Here is a 25,562-nt window from a genome sequence, read left to right as displayed (position 1 = left end):
CTTATGCCAGCACTATTTTCACAGACACCCATCTTACTGTCTTGGAGTCCCTTCCTCTCCAGTATCTACTTTTGGAGTATTCTCAGCCCTGTTGCTCCCCTAAGTCCAGCCAGACTTCAAGGTGCTAAAACACTTTTCCAGTTTCCTTCTGTGCTGAACAGTCATGGGCTGTTCACTGTCTAGCCTGGATGGACCTTCCACCCCTGGCCCATTTTCCCCAGATCTACAGAAAAAATAACCTATGCGCTTGTGGAATGAGAGAACCAAGGAATAATGAAACAGACAGACATCGAACAAGAACACTTTTGAAGTGCGCAATTGATACTCCCACAATGATAATAGTCTATTGTGATTTTTGCCATTCCCCATTAAAATTCTTATTTAGGAGTCCCTCAAAAAAATAAAAAGATTCACTCTCTTCCTAAATTTCTCATTATGCTATACAGTATAAGTGTATCAGATCATCATGTTGTCATCTTTAAATGCAGTTTTATTAGTCAGTTATCCCTCAGTAGAGCTGGGGGTGGGGGGCAGGAAGAGTTTCCAGGTGCACTCCAATGTTAAGTACAACTTACTGTTTTTCTTCTATCAGTGAAAATGGGAATACAATTGCCTCATATATATTATAGCTGTTGACATTTCAAAGTTTTCTAGGCACACAGGGAACACTAATCTAAAATAAATTTCCTTCTAGTGTAAAATGTACAGCTGAGAAGTTAATGCACGCAACTCACAGCTTGTGGTTTGACTGAGATTTGTTCTGGCACCCAGCTAGGGCTGAGTGATTCAGACCTCCTACCAGAGCCAAGTGCTCTGGGATTCTTTAGCTTAAGTACCTAATGAGTGGGGATGGGGGAAGGGATGGGTGGAAGGCTCAGCGCTGTCAAGGCGCAAAGAAGAAACTGGAGCCAGCCTCTTTATTACAAACGGTGAGTTCCCATCTAAGTGTCTGCCTTTCTTAACAAGAAGCACAGTTCCATACCAGGCAAGCCCAGGCCATGGAAAAGTTCTGTTACAAACCTAAAGCACCAGGCGGGGACAGATTCAATCCCAGCGGCGCTAAGTGATTCTGCTGAGTCAGGCTTCCTCTCGCAGGTTGTCACTCAGGCACGAGGGGGCGGGGTATTGGAAATCTGTCCAACCGGGAGGCCGCTGAGGCAGGTGGGTGGGGCGATGCTCTGCACCGGCGTGGACGTCCTTTCTTTCTCCAATTGCGCCTAGAGCCACTCGCTGTGTGCGGTTCACTGCCTGTGGAGACCCGTCAGTCTCACGTATCTGCACGGGTCGTTGGAGTTGTTAGGAAGGACTCAGGAAACCTCGAAATGGTGAGTGTGGTGCCCCAGGCTGGGGCCGCCGCGGAGGGAGTGGTCGAAACCGGCCGAAGCCGGCCATCTTTTTGACACGGCCTCCAAACCCCGGAGTCTACGGATACGCCGGGTCTGAGGCGCCGCTCGGACCTCTGTCCCCTCCGGCTCGCAGCGTGGGGATTGGCCCGGCAGGCGGGACCCTAGGCGTCCTGTTCCGTCACGTCGCGCAGGAACTTCCGCCCCGGCGCCTCTCCGCGCGGGTCTGCGCCCGCAGCCCCTCTTCTCTCCCGGATTGTGCGGTGAACTCGGGCGCCGTCTTCAGGTGACAATCGTGACTCGTTCTCCAGGATTCGGTCCTGGGATTACCTGTTCCCTGACGAGTCCCAGACCCTCCTTGCTGCCCAGGGGGCACCCGTTTTCCTCTGAGTTTTCCAAATGTTTGGGAAGCAAAGTCTCAAATCAAAGACCCCGGCCCAGCAGGTAGCTCTTTGTAGGGCTTGTAGTAAATCATTACATTTCCATGTTATTCCCCGTCTTCCCAACCTCAGTTTCCCCTCTCCGATTCACATCGTCTATCAACTGTTCATCTTCCATGGTCCATTTCATACAAACCCAATATTTTAATTGTTTTTCCTATTTGGGCAGAGTCGTGGATTACATTGGGGAGGGGGGCGGTCTGTGTATATTTTGCAGGAGCGGAAAGCCAAGAATAACTACTTGGAAGTAGGTGTATGAAATTCTTTCTCCTCCCCGTTTTTTTTCTGGGAAGAGACATCCTATGGGAAGTCCTTTTTTCGAGGTTTTTTATGAAACTTTTCTGGACGATCTGTGCTGTGACCACTGCCCGTCCCTGGGTTAGTCCCCTTCAAAAGATTTATTCACTTATTTAAGTTTTTCTTTTCAATAGTGTAAAATGTATTTAATTAATAGAGCTTGAAAGACCATGTAAAATATTTCCGAAGAGGTAAGAGAGTTGAATTTCAGGGGGAAAAATTTTTCAGTATTACATTCCAGTTGTTAAGAATTTTTGTTTCACTTTTTTAATTCCCTGAGTAAGGTGAGTTCTTTTGGACTCTCCTTTACTGTTGGTTGATTTCAAATGAAATGCCAGGATTTAGACTTGGAGACAATAAGTATTCAAGTGTGATTACTTATGTACTAATTAAACTTGCCTTGGAAATAATAAATGATTGACATATTTTCCTGAAAGGAATAGATACTTGGGGTTTTCTGGGTGAATTAATAAAAGTGGCTGAGAATTTTCTTCTCTCATTTCCACATACACACTGGGTTTGAGTGATTTTGCTGAATTGTCCAAACAGGGTTTGTGTATTTAAATGATCACTGGTGCTTACCGTATTTAGACTTGTTCTACTATCACCACACTAGTTTTAAGACATTTCCATCACTCCCAAAATGAACCTCATGTCCATTAGCAGTAACTCTCCCTTCTCATCCCGAGGCCTAGGAAATCACTAATCTATTTTCTGATTCTATATATTTGCCTTTCTGGGTATCTCACATAAAATATCAGTGGTGGTTGAGAGCGCCTGTAGTGGGGAGCAGAGCCTGAAGTCAGTATCTTCAAACTGAGGCCCCCTTTGAGCCTGCAGAGGGAAGTGGATCTTCCTGGACATCTTCCCCCTGCCCAGTCCTACCTGCTCACACCCACCAATGGTAGTCCTTATACTGTGAGAAGCTGCAGAGCCCTGAAATCTGGGGGTGTGAGTTCACAAGGGTGTAGGCATGTTGCCCTTTCAGGGTGGTACTTGTGATATCCTTTAGCCTAGGCATTTTAAATGTTATATTTGAGTGGTCCCTCCATGATATAGGTGCACTCAGAGTGTAATTTGTGCCCATTGAGAAGTCTGTGAGGATGAGGTGTTCTGTCCTGTGGACAAAGGGTTTATGAATATAGGAGTCCATTTGGATCAGAACCTTACCCTGAATCAGGCTTAGAGTTTCCTGACTTGTGATAATGGAAGCCTGGGGTAGGGAGAGCTTCCCTGCTTACAGGACTGGGGAGGGTTTGTGGAGCTCCCAGAGTTTATTCCTGTGGCTGCCCAGGTGTCCCTGCCCTCATTGAGGGACTGACCGTTTACAAGAGTTTTATCTCAACCGGGCGTATCTAGACTCTCAAGTCTGTAAAGATGTTCAACTTTCTGAATATGGGCTTTTCTTCCGAATTGTATGGACACAGTCTGCTTATATGTTTTGATTCCAATATTTGTGTTTCTTTTCTTGGATTCCTTTATCCGTTCAAGATTACAGCCCTTTGGGCTTCCCTGGTAGCGCAGTGGCTGAGAATCTGCCTGCCAATGCAGGGGACACGGGTTCGAGCCCTGGCTGGGAAGGTCCCACATGCCACAGAGCAACTGGGCCCGTGAGCCACAACTACTGAGCCTGCGCGTCTGGAGTCTGTGCTCTGCAACAAGAGAGGCCGCGATAGTGAGAGGCCCGCGCACCGCGATGAAGAGTGGCCCCCGCTCGCCGCAACTAGAGAAAGCCCTCGCACAGAAACAAAGACCCAACACAGCCAAAAATAAATAAATAAAAAAAAAAAAAAAAAAAAAAAAAAAAACTGGTATCAAAAATAGTTCCAAGTTAATAATAAAAAATAAGTCCTTAAATTTGTGTATAGAGCCTTACCATTCACAAAACACACTTATGTACATTAAAAAAAAAAAAAAGATTACAGCCCTTTGATTCTAGTTTCCAGTAACACTTGGGCTTTTAAAATCTATGTTGATTAACAGGTACCATCTAAGGCAAGAAAATTGGGAAGTCAAGTAGAATTTTTGTTTCATTTAGACAAGAGAACCTCAAGACGTGAAATGGGTGCATTTAAGTTCTCAGGTGCTTTTCCATTTTTAGGTCAGTGTTTGTAAGTGCCTGTCCCTAGAGAACTTTAACAAAAGTCCTCTAGTATTCCTAAAGCAAATGAATTTCTATTTTAATGGATGTGGGGGGAAAGAAGAAACAAATTCTATTTCAATTGATATGAGAAAAACACCTCAAAGTTTATGTCAATCTTTCAAATTCCTAGTCCATTTAAGGCTTAATTGCAAACCTAAAATACAGTGTAATATGCCACTTATTTCTGAAAATATCTCCATTTACTATAATGGAGAGAAAACCTATAATATCCTGTGTGCCTTTAGTTAGAAAGGGAGTTTTCATTTTTTTGTGGTTTACACTTTTATATCCATTACTGTTTAAAGGATCAAATCTTGCAGTGGTTTTCTATATAGAATGGTTAAAATTAAATTCCTAAGGGAAGAAATTAAGAAGACTCCCTGCCCACATATGTTGCCCCACTCCTCTGCTCTTAACGCCAGCCACCCTCAGATAACCAGTTTTGATTAAGCCTTCATCATCTTTTTAGTGTTGCTTTATATAAAACAACCCAGTGCGAATGCCTATTTTTCTTAAAGTTTTTATTCTAGTAATGATTATTTGGGACCCACATATTTGTTGTTTCACTACTGAAAGTTAAGCCTCACCCCCTCCCTTTCCCCTAGTGCCTCTTACTTGGACAGGCTGATAAGAAAATGTGGAGGCTCCTGCTGTGTGAGCTGCTGTTTGCTGGGGAGATTTTCCTGTGCCCTGTGCTGCCCTGTGTTGCACTGCTGACCCCACCAAGCCTGGGTTATATACAGGGAGGATACTGAGTTGAAAGTTTCTGTCAATTTTTTGTACTTTGGGAGCAGGAGTATGAGAATGGGGCCCTCCTTCCAGTGGTCCTGGGTTGATGTCTGAGCTGGTACCTATCTGTGTTTAGAGTGAAGGTGTGACTGAGGCTGGGTTTGCCCAGACATTAGTGTTGAGGGGAGGACTGGGGGAGTAGGAGGATGATTATACCCTGTGCATGAGGTGAGCCCAAAAGACAGTCACTACTTTCAAAAGAGCAGTTATTTCAGCGAAAGTGAAAGAGAAGAGGCAGGGAAAGGCAGCCTGTAAGTGGTGAGATTCCAGAAGGCTCACCAAAACTTTTAAGTAACTCTGAGGCTGTTGCCCCTGCATCTGTTGCAACAAAGATCCTTACCCTCTCGGTTATGGTCAACGACACTCACCGTCTCAGCTTGGCACAGCAAAGGGATTTGTTCAAACTCAACTTGAACTCGGATTTCTTAAGCTCTATAAGGCAATCAGTGTCATAAGGAGGCCTCTAGCCCTGCGAGCAGTGATGGGAGGCTCTCTGAGGAGTGCCTTAAGTTGGCCATAGGCTTCTGATGCAAGGCACTGTCCTAGGTCTCACATTAATATGCCATTAAAGCTGCAATTATCCCCCATACTGGGATCTCTTAAAAACAGAGGACTCCACTTAGTTGCCTATTATGGCTTTGGTACTGGAAACAGCACCCCAGGAGCTCAGCTCGGCCACTGACACCTACTTGTGATATGATGGAGCCAAACCTTGGCAGTTGGGCTTATGCTTCCTTGGAGAGATGACATTTCTTTCTTCAGTCCTTTGAAAGATGCTGTGGTGCTGTTGGAGCCACCCTCTCCAACACCTTGGTTCCCTGGGTAGCTGCTTGGGATTCACTGAATGCACAGCTCTGGGGAGTGAATAGACTAGAGATGACAGTACACCCTGGAACATGGTGGAGCTCAGTGGAGAGTTGCTGCCCTTCATCCCTTAACTGAGATAGCCTTGATGAAGAACCAAAACCAACTGTCGCCACACCTAACCAAACATCAGGCGGTCATCAGGATGAGTTGTAATGAGTCAGTGCTCTTTTTTTTTAAATAGACTGCAGCTTTTTTTAGGTTTACTAGGAAGCTGATCAGAAATTACAGAGAGTTCCCAAATAACGCCTCGGCATCCACACAGTAGTCATTATTCTTTAAATCTTGTATGACTGGTCCATTTGTTACAATTGCTGAACCAATACTGATGCATTAAAGTGGGCAGGTGACATTAGCATTGACTTTTTGTGTTGCATAATGTATGGATTTTGCAAATGTATAATAACATGTGTTAATCATTTCTGCACATATAGTGTAATTTTACTTTCCTAAACTTCCTCTGTGCTCCACAGATTGATTCATCTCTTCCTCTAATCCCGAAATCCTCCAGAACCAAAGATCATTTTCCTGTCTCGTGCTTTTGTCTTTTCCAGAACGTCATATACTTGGAATCATATAGTATATAGCTTTGTCAGATTGGGTTCTTTCACTTAGCAATATACTTTTATGCTTCCTCCATGTGTTTTCATAGCTCTACCTCATTTCTTTTTATCAGTGAACAATATTTCATCGTATGGCTATACCACTCATTATTTATTTGACTCTTGAAGGATATCTTGCTTACCTCTAACTTATGCCAGTTATGAATAAAGCCCCTACAGGTATTTATGTATGGGTTTTGTGTGAACATAAGAACTATAAGAGTTGAAGTCATTTGGGCAGATAGCAAGGAGTGTGATTGCTGGATCTTAGTATGTAGTGTTTTTTTTTTTTAATTTTTAATTTTATTTATTTATTTATTTATTTATTTATTTATTTATTTATTTATGGCTGTGTTGGGTCTTCGTTTCTGTGCGAGGGCTTTCTCTAATTGCGGCTAGTGGGGGCCACTCTTCATCGCGGTGCGCGGGCCCTCTCACCATCGCGGCCTCTCCTGTTGCAGAGCACAGGCTCCAAACGCGCAGGCTCAGTAATTGTGGCTCACGGGCCTAGTTGCTCCGCGGCATGTGGGATCTTCCCAGACCAGGGCTCAAACCCGTGTCCCCTGCATTGGCAGGCAGATTCTCAACCACTGCGCCACCAGGGAAGCCCAGTATGTAGTGTTTTGAAAGAAAGCTCCTGTCTTCCATTGTAGGGCTACCAAATTCCATTTCCCCCAGCAATGAATGAGGATTTTCTTCACCTTTTCACCAATATTTGTTGTTCTGAGTGTTTTGCATTTTAGCCATTAAATAAGTGTGTAGTGATAGCTCATTGTTTCATTTGCAATTTCCCATTGACAGTTGACGTTGAGCACGTTTTCATATTTCCTGTTTCCCTTCTGTATGTCGTCTTTGGGAAGCTGTTTGTTAGATATTCGCCCAATTTTTCACTGGTGGTTTGTCTTCTTACTTTGACAATAATACTTCTTTAGATATTTTGAATACCAGTCATTTATCATATATGTGTTTTGTAAGGATTTTCTCCTATTCTGTGATTTTCATTCGCTTTACACTCTTTCTTGAAAGAGGCATTTTTCATTTTAATGAAATGAAATTAAAAATTATAAAGGCATTTTCATTTTAATGAAGTGAAATTATACTTTTTTTTTCTTTTATAAATCTTGTGATTGTTGTTATATTTGATAATTTGTTACCAAACCGAAGGTGACCTAGATTTCGTTCTGATACTTCCCAAGAGTTTATTACTTTTGCATTTTACATTTTTCTCTCTAGCTTCTTATAATGTATTCTCTTCGTTTTTTCTCTAGTTTGAATATGATATACTTTGATCTCCATTTCTGTGTTTTCATATTTTCTGTTCACTGAGCTTCATGAACCTACAGGTATTGTCTATCATTAATTTTAGAAAACTCTTAGTTGTTATTTACATGTTCTATTTCTTTCTTTCTTTTCCTTTAGTTAATTTCATTATATGTATCTTGAGTCTTGTGTTAAAGAAGGTCATGCCAGGCTTCATAAATATTGTGTTGTATCTTTTAGTTCTTTTTGGTCTTTTTGTTAGACTCTGGTGAAAAAGACTCTTTTGGGTTTAGGCGTTAAGAACTGAATATTTGGGTCATATTTAAAAAACGTCTTTCTCTTCTTTTTTCCAGTTTTAGGACATCGGTTTGCCCTTTGAAGTCAGTGCTCTTATGGCTCTGGGAGGACTTGTTTATTTCAAGCTTTTTCATTCTCTTCTTGTGAGATTAAGAATCACAGCTTCTAAATTCATAAATCCCAGAACTAGATTTTCACCTGGCAGTAGCCAGTGTGGCTGCATGCCCAACACTTGTAGCTGAAATTGCAGAATGGAGACTTTATGTTGTGTTGGAGAAAACCACTATACATATTTTCTAGTCATGGGAAAATTCACCATCACACTATTATGGACCTCAGTGAACTCCCTTGCAAACTGTAGCTCTTAAACTGTTCCTTAAGGACAGTAAGGCCCAGGGTATACTGTTAGGGTGTGATGAGAAGAGTTTTTCTGGCATGTAATTGCACTGTGTGTTCTAAAATTTGGCTGGAAGCAGCCCCGAGGCACATGAGTATAGGGATTTTTTGGTCTAATACAATATTGCTTCTTCCTTGTGAGTGAGCTCTAAGTTTCAAATTTTCTAGCTGCATCAAATTATATATAGAGAGAAAGGAAAAATAGAGTCTTTGATAATTGTTACACAAGTAGAAGGCAATGGTTCCTCAGAAGAATATATTCAGGCATCTGCATCTGATTTCTTTAAAGGCCTGGAGGACTTTGGGAGAATGTGGCCAGCTGGGATTTGTTAAAAGTTTGATTTCTCCAGGCCACCTGGACTCTGATGTTAGATGATGGGACTAGGAAAAAGCTTCCAGTTCTTGACAGTGTTTCTATTCATTGAAACCTCATGAGTCTTGATCCTCTACCTTATGAAGTGCTGTAAATGGAGCATCATAGGAAGAAGATGAAAGAATTTTTTTCACAAGAAATTGATGTTCTTAAAATGATATTTGTTTTATTTGTACAGTATTTCTGTCATTTCCCTGCATTCTCTGGGCTCTGCCATTGTGATATAAGTGATGATGTGTAAATAATTTTCATTTCTTCATGATGCTGCTAAATTATTGAGGAAGTGTGGAGAGTAAGTTTCTTATGATCAAGTCATAGAATAACTTTGTAAATAACAGAATCATACGTAAACTTCCTATAAATGAAGTGTGGATGTCTAGTTCTGTCAATCTCATGCATCTCGGTGTACACATATTTTCGGTATTTTAGGATTCAGTGACCATTGAGGATGTGGCTGTGGACTTCACACTGGAGGAGTGGGCTTTATTGGATCCTTCACAGAGGAAACTCTACAGAGATGTGATGCAGGAAACCTTAAGGAATCTGGCTGCAGTCGGTAAGAATGAAGAAATTCCCTAACTTTGTCAATTAGAGAAGTATTTCTTACCTGTCAATATTGTTCCAAGATGTGGAACGTGGAAAGGGAAGACATTGGTAAAGAAACTAGAAATGGTCAGAGCTCATTCTGGACCTAGAATCTAATAATTTTTCTATAATTTATAGTACTTTGGGATCATTTTTCTGGGTCTGCATTTCAGGAGCAAAACGGGAATATCATGACATTGAAGATCAGCACAAAAACCAGGGGAGAAAATTAAGGTGAGTCACACTTAAAATACAAAACATTGTCTCGTGAGAATTGTGGTAATATTATGAAAAATTTAAAAGAAGCAACATAATAAATAACCCCGCCTTCAAATTCTTTTTTTTTAATTTATTTTTGGCTGTGTTGGATCTTCATTGCTATGTGCAGTCTTTCTCTAGTTGCAGCGAGCGAGGGCTGCTCTTGGTTGCGCTGTGCAGGCTTCTCACTGTGGTGGCTTCTCTTGTTGCAGAGCACGGGCTCTAGGTGCGCGGGCTTCAGTAGTTGTGGCACATGAGCTTAGTTGCTCCACGGCGTGTGGGATCTTCCCAGGCCAGGGCTTGAACCTGTGTCCCCTGCATTGGGAGGTGGATTGTTAACCACTGCGCCACCAGGGAAGCCCCAAGTTGAGTTATTCTTAGAAAATGTTTCCCAAAAATATTTTCTTAAATGGGATATAAATATTTAGTGTTTGCAAAATAGTTCACTTGCAGTCATTAGTAATAAAACTTATACTTGAATATCACTTTTTTTTTTTTAAAGATTGATTGATTGATTGATTGATTACTATGTTGGGTCTTCATTTCTGTGCTAGGGCTTTCTCTAGTTGCGGCAAGCAGGGGCCACTTTTCATCGCGGTGTGCGGGCCTCTCACTATCGTGGCCTCTCTTGTTGCGGAGCACAGGCTCCAGACGCGCAGCCTCAGCAGTTGTGGCTCACGGGCCTAGTTGCTCCGCGGCATGTGGGATCTTCCCAGACCAGGGCTCGAACCCGTGTCCCCTGCATTAGCAGGCAGATTCTCAACCACTGCGCCACCAGGGAAGCCCTGAATATCACTTTTTAATAGAAAGTGTGAAGTCCCATTGAGAACATTCAGTATACTCAATTTCTAACAGTTCACACATGATAGAAAACCAGTTCCTATAATTCATAATAAATATAATAAATGTAAAATGATTAATAAAGAAGTCATTAGTAATATTCTCATTTATTACAGAACTTTTATGGTAGAGAGATTCTGTAAAAGTAAAGGCATTAGTTTATGTGGAGAAAATTTCAACCTTATTCCAACTCTCAATCTGAACAAGAAAACTCCTGGATTAAAACCATGTGAATACAGTGCATGTGGAACAGTCTTCACGGATCATTCATCCCTTAATAGACACATGAGATGTCACATTGAACACAAAACACGAGAGTATCAAAAATATGGTGTAAAGCCATATAAATGTAAAGAATGTGGGAAAGCATTCATTTATCCTGGTTCTCTTCGAACACATGAAAGGAGTCACACTGGAGAGAAACCCTATGAATGTAAACAATGTGGAAAAGCATTTCCATATCAGAAATCCTTCCGAACACATAAAAGAATTCACAGTGGAGAGAAACCCTATGAATGTAAGCAATGTGGTAAAAGATTCAGTGCTCAAAAACGTTTCCAAATACATGAAAGTAATCACACTGGGAAAAAACCCTATGAATGTAAGGAATGTGGGAAGGCCTTCACGTGGGAAACAAGCTTTCGACAACACATGGTAACACACACTGGAGATGGATTTTATAAATGTAAGAAATGTGAGAAAGCATTCATTTATCCCAGTTGTCTTCGAATGCATGAAAGGAGTCACAACGGAGAGAAACCCTATCAATGTAAACAATGTGGAAAAGCCTTTAAAAGTCCTGAAACTATTCAAATACATGAAAGAATTCACAGAGGAGAGAAACCCTATGAATGTAAGCAGTGTGGTAAAGCCTTTAATTATTTCAGTTCCTTCCAAATACACAAAAGAAATCACACAGGAGACACACTGTATGTATGTAAAACATGTTCTAAAGTACTGAGTACTGCCAGTTCTCTTCGAAATCATGAAAGAATCCACACTGGAGAAAAGCCCTATAAGTGTAAAGAATGTGGGAAAGCCTTCACATGGCAAAAAACCTTTCGAAAACATATGATAACACACACTAGAGATGGACCTTATAAATGTAAAAAATGTGAGAGAGTATTCATTAATCCCAGTTCTCTTAAAATACATGAAAGGATTCACACTGGAGAGAAACCGTATCAATGTAAACAATGTGGCAAAGCCTTTAGTTACTACTGTTCCTTACGAGTACACAGAAGAACTCACACTGGAGAGAAACCCTATGTATGTAAACAATGTGGAAAAGCCTTTAGTTGTCATGAAAGCCTTCAAACACATGAAAGAATTCACACAGGAGAGAAACCGTATCAATGTAAACACTGTGAGAAAGCCTACAGATACCACAGTTCTCTTCGAACCCATGAAAGGAGTCACACTGGAGAGAAACCTTATCAATGTAAACAATGTGGTAAATGTTTTAGTTCTCAAAAAGGATTCAAAGTTCATGAAGGAACCCATACTGGAGAAAAACTCTATGAATGTAAAATATGTGGGAAAACCTTCCGTTCCATTTACGTTCAACTGCATGAAAGAATTCACACTGGATAGAAACCCTATCAGTGTCGGGAATGTGGGAAAGCCTTTATCTCTCAATCATTTGAAGACACATGAGACTGCACACTGCATAGAAAACATAAAATATGGAGAATGGGAAAGGGTTCTCTGATCTCAGTAGTTTAAAAGGATGAAAGGATTCCCTAGATAAAACCGCATTTGTAAACAGCCTGGGCAACAACTTCAGTTGGCCAACATCATGTATGAAAATTCCCATGAAGAAGAAGTATAAATGTAAATAACATGAGATAACTTAATGGAAAGTACTCCGTGCCTAATGTTCCAGAAAACCTTCAATATGAAAGAGTTGTTTTAAAAGTTTTATAAATATGTTGTGTTTAGTAAGGATCTTTCTTCAAGTGTATCCTTGAACAGTGGATTTCTCCTAATTTTAGAAATGAATATTAATGTGAGGTAATTGTGTATGTTGTCTTTCAACAATAGTACATAAGATTTAAAGGTAGTGATTTTTCCTTTAATCAGATAGTGATTATTTTTCTTTCCATTTTAACCCTGTTGGATCCATGGGTGAATTTAAGTGTATTTCTTTTTTTTTCCTTTTCTTTTTTTTGGCTGTGCCATGCGGCATGTGGGATCTTAGTCCCCTCACCAGTGATCAAACCCGCACCCCCTGCAGTGGGAGCACAGAGCCTTAACCACTGGACTGCCAGGGAAGTCCCCAAGTACATTTCTAATATGCAGTTGGTCTTAAATTTTTATAATGTTCTATTCATTCTCAGTTAATGAGCCATTGCAAAATGGCAGTTTGCTATTTGTTGGGATATGCCTAGTAGCTTTGTGTGGCAGTTCCTGTATATTCATAATCTACTATATATAGTACCCTTTCCACTGAGAAAGATACTTTTTGGTGGTGGTGAGTATAGGAGCCTTTTTCCATTTTCCATTCTATTAAACACTTGGAATAAATTTTATGTATGGGAAGGATGTCAAAAAGTATAGTTTCATGTAAATTATGCTTTGTATTTCCTTCTGACTGGTATTTGGTGAATAAACTATGAGACTTGTGATAATACAAAAAATCTAGAGTTGGAGATATCTTGCCTGTGAGTAATATTAAGACCTAGACTTTCCATAATCCATCCTCTTTTTGGTTCCATATCAGCATTCACCAGTAGCTCACCTGTGTGTGATTTAAAAGCAGGTACAAAAAAGATATTCTTCACATACTGGAATACCCACACTGGGAGAGAGGCAGATACATAGGAGCTTCAATGACACCATCTTCCAGCTTATTTTCCAGACTCTGTCCTTATAGTCAAGAGTATCATTAACACCACCAACAAATGTTTGATTTCCATTTTTATGGATGTGTAGTTTCCCCTGCTGTCTTCATACCTTCCAAATCAAAGATGCATCAGAGTTTGAATTTTTTTCTGTAAGGCCTCTTGTGTCCACTGTCAAAGTATTCCAGTGTTTTATGTTTGGGAATATTCTCTGATTCTACTCTTCTCTGGATTATATCTTCATAATTTCTAACTTGTGTAGGAAACACTTTATGCTGTTAATAGTGCTAGTGAGTATGTGTTCCTGACTCACTACGGCATTCACGACGGTGCCACCAAAAAGAATGACATGGGAGTTTGTTTCTCTGCTGCATTGTACAGTGGCTTCCTTGACCCATTGTTTACATGTGAGAATAAGCACCTTCCATCAGGAAGACGGTGGGTTTTTCCTGTTAATTGTAGCTGAATATAACCCCTCAATATGTTTTTTATTTTATTTTATTTTATATAATTTAAACTGAATTTTTTTGTAAAACGGTAGTTTTTGTAGTCGTTTCAAATATTTTACCAACTCTTTGATGCTTTCATTAGCTAACACATGTTGTTTTTCATTTCCTCAAAGAATATATTGAAGTACCCATTTTATAAATATTCAGAAAAACTTGCAGTTTTGTTCATTTAATCATTATACAATATGAGTCTGTTTTATCCTGTGACTAGAAAGTCAACTACTTTATCCTCAGGCCATTTTCTTATTTTTAGTTACAGTTTTGTCATGGATCTAATTTCTTACTTATCTGCAAAAGTTTAATCTTGGGTTTTTTTCAGTGCCGTCTTGCCAGTGACCACAAGATCATACCTCTAGTCAAATACTGGGGCAAAATGAATTCAATTAAGAATTATTACAGGTGGGCTTCCCTGGTGGGGCAGTGGTTAAGAATCCGCCTGCCAATTCAGGGGACATGGGTTCGAGCCCTGGTCTGGGAAGATCCCACATCCTGTGGAGCAACTAAGCCTGTGCACCACAACTACTGGGCCTGTGCTCTAGAGCCCATGAGCCACAACTACTGAGCCTGCGCACCTAGAGCCCTGCTCCACAACAAGAGAAGCCCACACACCGCAACGCAGAGTAGCCCCGCTTGCCGCAACTAGAGAAAGCCTGCACGCAGCAAGGAAGACCCAACGCAGCCAAAAATAAATTAAAAAAAAAAAAAGAATATGTACATGTACAACTGAATCACTTTGCTGTACAGCAGAAATTAACACAATATTGTAAATCAACTATACAATAAAAATTATAAAAATGAATGATTACAAATCCTGTAAGACTGTGGTGTGTAACAGTAACAGGGTGTTCAAAAGGACTTCTTATAGGAATTTTACTTGTGTTAGAGGATTTGATTGCTGTTCAAGGTAGCAAGAAGTATTGAATGATTTTAGGTGGTTAACTTTATTTTATCATTGGTGATCATAAATCATTTTCTTGAAAGCAAGAACATTCTCGTGGAGTTCAACTTAATTGCTAAGAAGCTTTATTCAATTATGTTAGTAAGAAGAGGGGGCTGTTGGTCATTTTTATGATTTTTTATTTTATCTTTTATCACTATTAGAGACAGGTTATAAAATACATAGATTCACTTCTTAGTATGCTAGGTAATATTTTTATAATCTCCTTTGTGACATAACCAAGGCCTATAAACTTAGGCAAATTGTGAGACAATAAAAAGCTAGCAAGAGAGAAAGATAGGACTATGCCGATGAACCCTTCCTGAAGGACTATACTCTTTTTTTTTAAAATTAATTTTATTGAACTACAGTTGATTTACAATGTTGTATTAACTTCTGCTGTACAGCAAAGTGATTCAGTTATATATACATTCTTTTTTATATTTTTTTCAGTTTATTACAGTTTATAATAGGATGTTGAATACAGTACCCTGTGCTATAAAGTAGGATCTTGTTGTTTATCTGTTCTATGTATAATACTTTGCATCTGCTAATTCCAAACTCCCAATTCATCCCTCCCCCATTTCTTCTCCCCCTTGGCAACCATAAGTCTATTCTCTGTGTCTGTGAGTCTGTTTCTGTTCCATAGATAAGTTCATTTGTGTCATATTTTAGATTCCACATGTAAGTGATAGCATTTGGTATTTGTCTTTCTCTCCCTGACTTCACTTAGTGTGATAATCTCTAGGTTCATCCATGTTGTGCAAATGGCATTATTCTTTTTTATGGCCGAGTAGTATTCCATTGTATATATGTACCACATCTTCTTTATCCATTCACCTGTCGATGGACATTTAAGCTGTTTCCATCTCTTGGCTATTGTGAATAGTGCTGCTGTGAGCATAGGGATGGACATATCTTTTAAATTTATTTATTTATCTATTTATTTTTGGCTGCATTGGGTCTTCGTTGCTGCGTGCGGGCTTTCTCTAGTTGTGGCAAGTGGGGGCTACTCTTCGTGGCGATGCACAGGCTTCTCATCACAGTGGCTTCTCTTGTTGCGGAGCACAGGCTCTAGGTGCGCAGGCTTCAGTAGTTGTGGCACGTGGGCTCAGTAGTTGTGGCTCACGAGCTTAGTTGCTCCGCAGCATGTGGGATCTTCCCAGACCAGGGCTTGAACCCATGTCCCCTGCATTGGCAGGCGGATTCTTAACCACTGTGCCACGAGGGAAGTCCCAGATGTATCTTTTAGAATTGTAGTTTTCTCCAGATACTAGCCTAGGAGTGGGATTGCAGGATCATATAATCTGCATGTTCTTTTTTTAAAAAATATTTATTTATTTATTTATTTATTTGGTTGTGCCAGGTCTTAGTTGCGGCAGGCATGCTCCTTAGTTGTGGCTCACAGACTCCTTAGTTGTGGCATGCATGTGGGATATAGTTCCCTGACCAGGGATCGAACCTGGGCCTGCTGCATTGGGAGCATGGAGTCTTTATCCACTGCACCACCAGGGAAGTCCCTCATCTACATATTCTTAATTCAATACACCAGCTCTGGCTTCTCAATATAGGGGGGAACAGGTTTTATTAAACTGATGCAAGCACTTGAGATTTCCCTGGTGGTGCAATGATTGGGACTCTGCTCTCCCAGTGCAAGGGGCCTGAGTCCAATCCCTGGTCAGGGAACTAGGTCCCACGTGCATGCCGCAACTAAGAGTTCGCATGCCACGACTAAGGAGCCCGTGAGCTGCAACTAAGGAGCCCACCTGCTGCAACTAAGAGCCAGCACAACCAATAAATAAATATTAAAAAAAACTAATAAAATAATGCAGGCACTCACTGAACAAATGAATAAGCACATAACAATAAAAATCCCCAGAAGGAATGGGTCCAGTTCCCAGAGTTGCTACATTATATTTCCTAAACTGTCTAGTTTATATCAAAAATATGAGACATGCAAACAAACAGGAAGGTAGGAACCATACAGTGAGAATAAAGAGCAGTTGATAAGTGACCCAACTCTTACAAGGAAACCACAGTAAAATTGCCAGGTGATGTCTCAGCAGAAAACAGAAGCCAGAAGGCAGAGGGAAACATTCAAAGTGCACTAGGAAAAAAGGCTGTCAACCAACAATCCAATATTCAAAACTACCTTCTGAGAAAAGATGGCAAAATAAGGACTCTCTCAGATCAACAAAAAGTGAAAGAATATATTGATAGCCAATTGTCTCACAGGAATTACTGGAGTTCTTCAGGCTGATAGCAAGGCACTCCAGAATATAATTCATATCAACATAAAGAAACAAAAACACCTGTACAGGTAATTCTGTAACTAGAAAAGGCAGAATCAATACATATTTTCTCTTTTAGCGGATGTCAAAGGTACTGTGTATAATCCTATGTATGTAAGGTGTTACTAGGCCATTATATATAGCAGTGTAATATCTGTGTAGTATGTTTGCCATTAAAAAGCACAGAGGTGGGAGTAACTGTACTGGGCTAAGGAGATGACCACAGATTGTACATTAGTGTGAGAAAATATTTCCGGGTTATATCATAAGTTGATATAATCTGCATAACAATAATAACAAAAATGGCAAAAGGGAATAGAGCTTTATATGAGTAATGTTTCCATATATCACTGGAATTATGCTAGCATAAATCTGAGTCTCATTTTTTAAATTAATACATATATGTTAAATGAGCAAACTAAAAAATTTTAAATGTATAATGGAGATGTCATTTAAAAATGAAAGTGAAAACTTGAAAATATTCACTTAATGTAAAAGAAAGTTATAAAGGAGGCCTTAAGAACTAAAAACAACATGAGAATTGTAGAATACAAAAAGTAAAATGGCAGGTATAATTGCCACTATGTATTAATACTAAATGTGAGTGGTTTACATAGCCTAAACAGGAGGAAGAGATTGTCATCCCAGATTAAACAAAGAAGCCATGATCTAAATATGTGCTATGTAGAAAAAGCACACTTTAGATTCAAAGACACCAACAGACTGAAAATAAAAGCCTGTGATAGATATATCTGTGAACAACACCAACATGAAGACTGGAGAGATTATACAAATATTAGGCAAAATTGACTTGAATATAAGAGATATCAGTAGACATATTGAGGGACATTACATCATTCCAACAGGGTCGAACTTTATGGCTTGTATCTAAAAGAACCTTGAAAAAATTATTATAGCCATTAATACCTCTACTAGCAAAGAAGGAAGACCTCAAATCAGTACCCTGTATGTACTTCAAGAGACTGTAAAGATGAGGTCCTAAACACAAGGAGAAAAGGAATGAATACAAATTAAAGTAGAAATGAGTGAAACAGGGAATAGTAAAACTGTAGAGAAAACCAATGAAACCAAAAGTGAGTTTGTTACCCAAAAGCTGGGTTTGCCTCTTGGTGGGTGTTCAGCAAAAGACACATCCAAGCCAAAGGTGTGGAGAGGAAAGGATTTATTTGCAGCAAGTAAGGAGAACACAGGGATCTTTCCCAAAGCAGTGTCACTCAGAACAGCAAAACTGGGGAACTTTTAAGCTAAGGGTACATGCATATTCTGAAGGGGCTTGAGAAGAGAATTCAGCCAGGAATTTGGGCAAAGGTTCACAGAGTCCAAGCTTTAGTTGACTGAAGTCAGGAGGGTCAACATCATCATTCCATCCTCCACTTGGGGGCCTTAGGTCCTGCAGAACTCAAAGACATGTATCAGATTTTTATGTGTACCCTTGAGGAGGAACTAGGACTCTGTTTTATCCCTGACCTATGGTTACTTGATCCTTTTCTTTTGTTCTTACATTCCCTTATTTTGGTTAATTACTGAGATCTATTCAAGGGCAAGCATTCCGGCCAAGCTTAGATCACAAAATGGCTTAGGCCAGAAATGGCTTCTTGTCTGTCAAGAAAGCCATGCCTGGTTCTCTTTCTCTAGGGACCCCTTACCCTGTCTTCTTACAAGTTCTTACAAATTGACAAATCTTTAGCTAGATAGATCTAGAGAGAAAGAGGGTATATTAACATTCATAGAATCACAAAGAATGAGGGATATGACTATGGACATTACAGAAATAAAAAGGATTATACAGGAATTCAATGAGCAATTGTATGCCAAAATATAAGATAACTTAGAAGAAATGCATAAATTCCTCAGGAGAAACAAGCAACTGAGACTAACTCAAGACAAAAAGCAAAATCAGAATAGAACTATAAAGTGAAGTGGTTGAGTTGGTAAACAAAAAACACCCATAAAATAAATCTAGACTCTACCTTTGTGTAAATGGCTTCTACACGAAGTTCTCCAAAAATTTTAAAGAAGATTTGTTACTGCATTGGACTGGAGACTCCCCTCCTGGGCCCCTAGCTGAACCAACACCCCCCTGCCCCCGAACCCTCACTGGGTCAGGGAGTTCTTTCCCACTCAGGTTTGAGCTGCCAATAAGGAAACTGAGTTTGTTGCAAGCAAGACAGGCTTTTATTCAATGGCCAGAGAAAGAGAAGGGGAGCTAATGCTCTAAAGACACCTTCTCTCTGACTACAAGTGAGGACAAGCTTTTTATAGAAGTGGGTGGTGACTTCCCTGGCAGCCCAGTGGTTAAGACTTCACCTTCCAAGGTAGGGGATGTGGGTTCAGTCCCTGGTCCAGGAGCTGAGATCCCACATGCCTCACAGCCAAAAAACCAAAACATAAAACAGAAGCAATACTGTAACAAATTCAATAAAGACTGTAAAAAATGGTCCACATCAAAAAAAAAAAAAAAAAAAGGAAATGGGTGAAGGTGCTTATATGAGGCAGGAGTCTTTTGCCTTCCTGATTCATGGAAATGGATGGAGATTTCCCAGAATGCAATTCACGCCTCTATTCTGACGGTCTATGGTGCAGGGGGAGGGTGATATTATTATTACAATGATATGGTAAAGAGCTGTAAAGTGACATTTGTCCCAATTTTGAAGTTCAGTCAGATTATCCTGGATTCTTATCGTTAAGGTTTCCTGGGTCTGAGTCCCTACTAACGACTCCATGACCAACGCAGATCACAGGGCGACAGATGATATGTGACAGTCTCCAGAGCAAGTGAACCATACACAGCGTGCGACCTCTGCCAGGCCTTGGGAGAAAAAAAGGACATTCACGCGGGTGCGGAGCAACGCCCCACACACCTGCCTCAGGAGCCTCCAGGTTGGACAGATGGCAATACCCCACCCCCTCGTCCTGACAACCTGCGAGAGGAAGCCCGACTCATCAAAACCACGCTTAGGCGCTGGGATTGAACCTGCACTTGCCTGGCACAATGTGGGGAAGAAGAGGGGCTCCGGGGCGGAAATTCCTGTGTGAAGCAACAGGACAGGACGCCCGGGGTCCGGGCTGCGGGGGCCAACCCCCCTCCCCCAGCCGGAGGGGACTGAGGTCCGAGCGGTATCTCAAACCCACGAGTATCCGCTGATTCCAACGGTGACCGAGAAGAGGCCAGTTCAAAAGATGTCCGGTTCCGACCAGCCCCTCTATGCGTCTCGGCACCCCAGGGCACCACACTCACCATTTCGAGGTTTCCTGAGTCAGAGTCCCTCCTAACGACTCCAACGACTAGTGCATATACGTGAGGGTCTCCAGGGCCTGGGAAGGTTACACAGCTTGCTACCTTACGTGCGGTGGGAGAAAGGACTTCTAAGCTGGTCTGGAGGGTCGCCCCACCCACCTGCCCGAGTGGCCTCCTGGTTGGACAGATTCCAATACTGAATTAAGGATATGCAGATTACGACCTGCTGAATAAGGCGGCACACCCCGTTATTGACCTTAAAAATAAAATGGTCATTTATTTTACCAGTAAAAATGGGTTTATGGGGAAATAGCAAAGGACTGCAGCTCCTGAGTTGCAAGCAAGCTACAACAGAAGCCATAGTCAAGACCAACAAACAAAGCAGAGGAACATTATTTCATTGAGAAAAAGAAGGAAGTTGGGAAGGGTTATTTTAATGGAAACTCCATTGGAGAAAAACAAGAGTTCAGGGTGATGACAGTTTCTCACTGGGTGAGTAGTTGAAGGGGTCGATCTATTGTAGGAGATATAATGTACTTTCTTTTTCTATGTGGCCTATAATGGGTCATTCTTTTGTGATGCAGATTCTATTGCTGGGGTGTGTAATTAAACTGACAATTCCTCCTGTAACTGACGTGGAGAGGATCTGGGTTAGAGCTCCCCTGATTAACAGATTGAAGAATAAAAACCACATGATCATCTCAATAGATGTAGGAAAAGATTTTGAAAACATTCAACATCCATCTATGATAAAAAGTTTTCAAAATGAGTGTGCACAGGGAACGTACATCAACATAATAGAGACCATACATGACAAACTCACAGCTAATATACTCAATGGTGAAAAGCTGAAAGCATATCCTCTAAGACCAGGAAAAATACAAGAATGCCCACTCTCATCACATTTATTCAAAATAGCATTGGGAGTCATAGCCACAGCAATCAGACACAAAAAAAGAAATAAAAAGAATCCAAACAGAAAAGGGAGAAGTAAAAATGTTGCTTCTTTCAGATGACATGATACTACACATACCAAATCTAAAGATGCCACCTAAACACTACCAGAGCTCAACAATGAATTCAGTAAAGTTGCAGTATATAAAATTAATATACAGAAATCTGTTGCGTTTCTATACAGTAAAAACAAACTATGAGAAAGAGAAATGTAGGAAACAATCCAATTTACCATCCCATGAAAAAGAATAAAATACCTAGAAATAAACCTATGTTGTAGGTAAAAAGACCTGTACTTGGAAAACTGTAAGACACTGATGAAAGAAACTGAAGACAACACAAACAGATATTCAGATATATTGTGTTCATGGACTGGAAGAATTAATACTGTTAAAATGACCATAACACACAAGGCAATCTACAGATTCAATGCCATTCCTTTCAAAATATCAATGACATTTATCACAGAACAGGAACAAATAATTCTAAAATTTGTTTGGAAACCCTGAATAGCCAAAACAATCTTGAGAAAGAAGAACAGAGCTGGAGGAATCATGCTCCACGACTTCAGACCAAACTACAAATGTACCGTAATGAAACATTATAGCACTGGCACCAAAACATCCACAAAGATCAATAGAAGAGAATAAGAGTCCAGAAAAAAATCCACCCACTTATGGTCAGTTAATCTACAAAAAGGAACAAGAATATACTATGGAGAAAGGAAACTCACTTCAATAAGTGGTGCTGGGAAAACTGGACAGCTACATGTAAAACAATGAAATTAGAACATTCTCTAACACCATATACAAAAATAAACTCAAACTGGATTAAAGATCTAAATATAGTGCTTCCCTGGTGGTTCAGTTGTTAAGAATCTGCCTGCCAATGCAGGGGACATGGGTTTGAGCCCTGGTCCGGGAAGATCCCACATGCCGTGGAGCAACTAAGCCCGTGCACCACAACTACTGAGCCTGAGTTCTAGAGCCCGTGAGCCACAACTACTGAAGCCTGCACGCCTAGAGCCCATGCTCCACAACAAGAGAAGCCACTGCAATGAGAAGCCTGCGCACCGCAATGAAGAGTAGCCTCTGCTCGCCGCAGGTAGAGAAAGCCCCTGCGCAGCAATAAAGACCCAACTCAGCCAAACATAAATTTTTAAAAAAATCTAAATATAAGACAAGGGACTTCCCTGGTGGCACAGTGGTTAAGAATCTGCCCGCCAATGCAGGGGACACGGGATCAAGCCCTAGTCTGGGAAGATCCCACATGCCACGGAGCAACTAAGCCCATGCGCCACAACTACTGAGCCTGCACTCTAGAGCCCGCCAGTCACAACTACTGAGCCCACGTGCCACAACTACTGAAGCCTGCATGCCTAGAGCCCATGCTCCACAAGAGAAGCCACCGCAATGAAAAGCCTGTGCACTGCAATGAAGAGTAGCCCCCGCTTACCGCAACTAGAGAAAGCTGGCACACAGCAACAAAGACCCAAAAGCAGCCAAAAATAAAATTAATTAATTAACTAATTTAAAAAATAAATAAATATAAGACCAGAAATCTTCTAGAGGAAAAGACAGGCAGAACACACTTGCACCTATATCATAGCAATATTTTTTTGGATATGTCTTTGAAAGCAAAGGAAATAAAAGCAAAAATAAACAAATTGAACCAAATTAAACTTAAAAGCTGTTACACAGCAAAGGAAACCATGGACAAAACACAAAGAACACCTGCTGAATGGGAGAAAATATTTCCAAATCATGTGACTGATAAGGGGTTAATAATGTCCAAAAAACGTAAAAAGTTCACACGACTGGACAATCGATTTAGAACTAGACAGAAGACCCCAATAGACATTTTTCCAAAGAGGGCATTCAGATGGCCAACAGGCACATGAGAAGTTGCTCAATGTCATTAATCATCAGAGAAATGCAAATTAAAACCACAATTAGATGTCACCTCACACCTGTCAGGATGGTTATCACCAAAAAGAAAACAAATAACAAGTGTTGGTGAGGAAGTGGAGAAAAGTGAACCCTCCTACACTGTTGGTGGAAATGTAAAGTGTTGCAGGCACTCTGAAAAACAGTATGGAGAGTTCTCAGAAAACTAAGAATAGAACTGCCATATGACCCAGCAATTCCACTCCTGGGTATGTATATCCAGAAAAAACTGGAAACACTAATTCAAAAACATACATGCACCCCAATGTTCACAGCAGCATTATTTACAACTGCCAAGATATGGAAGCAACCTAAGTGTCCATTAACAGGAGAATGGACAAAGAAGATGGGGTATATATATGCAATGAAATACTACTCAGCCATAAAAAAGAATGTATTTTGCGGTTTGAAACAACATAGATGGACTTAGAGGGCATTAAGCTAAGTGAAATAAGTCACACAGAGAAAGACAAATACTGTATGATATCACTTATATGTGGAATCTAAAAAATAAAAAAAACAAGAGGATATAACAAAAAAGACAAAGACTCATAGATACAGAAAACAAACTAGTGCATACTTGTAGGGACAGGGTAAGGGGGAGAGGCAAGACAGGGGTAGGGAATTAAGAGGTACAAACTATTATGTACAAAATAAATAAGCGACAAGCATATATTGTCCAACATAGGGAATATATTCAGTATTTTATGACTGTAAAATTGTGAATCACTATGTTGTACACCTGTAACTTACATAATACTATATATCAACTATACTTCAGTAAAATAAACTTCAAGTAAATAAATAAAAATAATGTCAAACACCACCCAGTTCTACAAAAAGTAAGCCATTAGTTGATACAGTTGCTGACTTCCAACACACTATGAAAGGAATTCAGGGATGAGATCAGGAAGGAGGCACCCTGTGCTCTGGGAAAAGTAGAAAAACAGGACTTTAGATAGTTAGACATTGTCAGTAAAAACTTTATGAACCCCAATTTTGCATTTTCCTATACTTAGAAAAGCACTAAAATCATCAATGAAGATATCCCTTCCTCAAGACTAAAAGTAATCTTCTATTACAAAAATGTGTGCTTGAGTGCACATACCCCTTCTCTAAATCACTGGTATACGGAACTTCAAACTTACTGTTTGGAGCAGTTCCTCAAAGCTACCTGAGAGGCTCTCTCCTGGGCTACAGTCCTCAGTAAGTCCATAAATAAAAAAAAGTCACAGATCTCACATCATGTGTTTTTCTTTCAGTTAACACATGTAATCTCCAATCTCTCATGGATCTAAGAAAAGATATTGCTCTTCTGGTTGTTCAGTTTTTTCCAATTGTGAGGATGAGAATAATCACTCAGAGCCCTTTACTTACTGGAAGAGAAACCATCCATTCGTTTTTGTTGCTATTTTTCCTTTCTAAGACTATACCACTTTCAATGATTGATTCTACTGCTAGTGCCCATGGAGTTGGTTTCAGAGTTTTTCTTTTGTACCAATGTGCTTAAATACATCATACTGGGATTTCTACTTTTGAATTTCTTATCCTCATCGCCTAAAAATTTCCTATGTTGAATACCTGTCCGATACCCAAAAGGCATTTTCCATGGGTTATCTTCCATTTCATCACTGCCCTTTGAAGACAGGATTAACACCCAACCTAAAATAAATATGATCAGATGTCAAGACTGTTGTTGACACATGCATTAAGTTAATAGAAGTAGTATTATTCCACAAAAATACTTTTGAAGGAGAGTAGGGCAAGGTTAAGTGGGTTAAGCTGGCTTGTCAAAAGTTAATGTGCTGCCCCTTTAAGGTGTATAGGGGTAGAGACTACAGGTTTTAAAGGTTTGACACTCTTACACACTGGCACAGAAAAAGGAACATGAGTAAACCTTCCTAACTTGTTTATCCATTGTGGGCCAGGAAGGGTGACTAGGTATGTAAAGCCAATTAAAAGTCAAATATCAAACTCCCATGTAATTCTTTTTGGCTGCACCATTGGGAATATCATGGTGAATCAGGAAAACATATTCACCAGCACTGTGAACAGCATCAAGTGTTTCCCACACAAATTAGACATTATAAAGGTGTAATCTAGAGAAGAGTGGAATCAGAAAATACTCCCAATCGTAAAACTCTGAAATACTTTCTTGGTGGAGACACGAAGCCTTTCAGAAAAAATTCAGACTCTCATGGATCTTCATGTGGGACATCAAAGGAAAATCACTTCTATGAAAATGAAAATCAAAAAGTTGATGGCGGTTTGGGGGATGCTCTTGACTACAAGGGCACTGAATCTGGAAAATAAGCTGGAAGGTGGTGTTCTTGAAG

General features: G+C 40.3%; 1 protein-coding gene across 2 annotated transcripts; it reads left to right on the top strand.

The window, feature by feature from the left end:
- The first annotated feature begins 75 nt into the window (after nt 1-75).
- LOC309624696 (uncharacterized protein) lies at nt 76-14,148 on the top strand. Of its 2 annotated transcripts, none has more exons than XM_082383082.1 (4): nt 76-1,325; nt 9,234-9,360; nt 9,563-9,623; nt 10,604-14,148. In XM_082383082.1, the coding sequence occupies exons 1-4, from the start codon at nt 1,323-1,325 to the stop codon at nt 12,078-12,080; spliced, it is 1,668 nt and encodes a 555-aa protein (XP_082239208.1). In that variant the 5' UTR covers nt 76-1,322; the 3' UTR covers nt 12,081-14,148. The 2 variants fall into 2 exon arrangements, with proteins under 2 accessions (XP_082239208.1, XP_082239209.1); XM_082383083.1 differs by lacking the exon at nt 76-1,325 and adding an exon at nt 1,332-1,629.
- The last annotated feature ends 11,414 nt before the right edge of the window (nt 14,149-25,562 follow it).

Source organism: Balaenoptera borealis (genome assembly GCF_965194805.1).
Source record: "Balaenoptera borealis genome assembly, chromosome: 2".
In the NCBI taxonomy this organism is placed as follows: domain Eukaryota; kingdom Metazoa; phylum Chordata; class Mammalia; order Artiodactyla; family Balaenopteridae; genus Balaenoptera; species Balaenoptera borealis.
Note: the sequence above shows the minus strand (reverse complement) of the source record. Positions and strands in the feature narration are given on the sequence as shown.

What these genes read in the sequence shown, in the direction of transcription:
- LOC309624696 (XM_082383082.1), top strand. An exon ending in AAGGAATCTGGCTGCAGTCG is followed by an intron (nt 9,361 to 9,562) that starts GTAAGAATGAAG and finishes TCTGCATTTCAG; the next exon opens with GAGCAAAACGGGAATATCAT. An exon ending in AACCAGGGGAGAAAATTAAG is followed by an intron (nt 9,624 to 10,603) that starts GTGAGTCACACT and finishes CATTTATTACAG; the next exon opens with AACTTTTATGGTAGAGAGAT.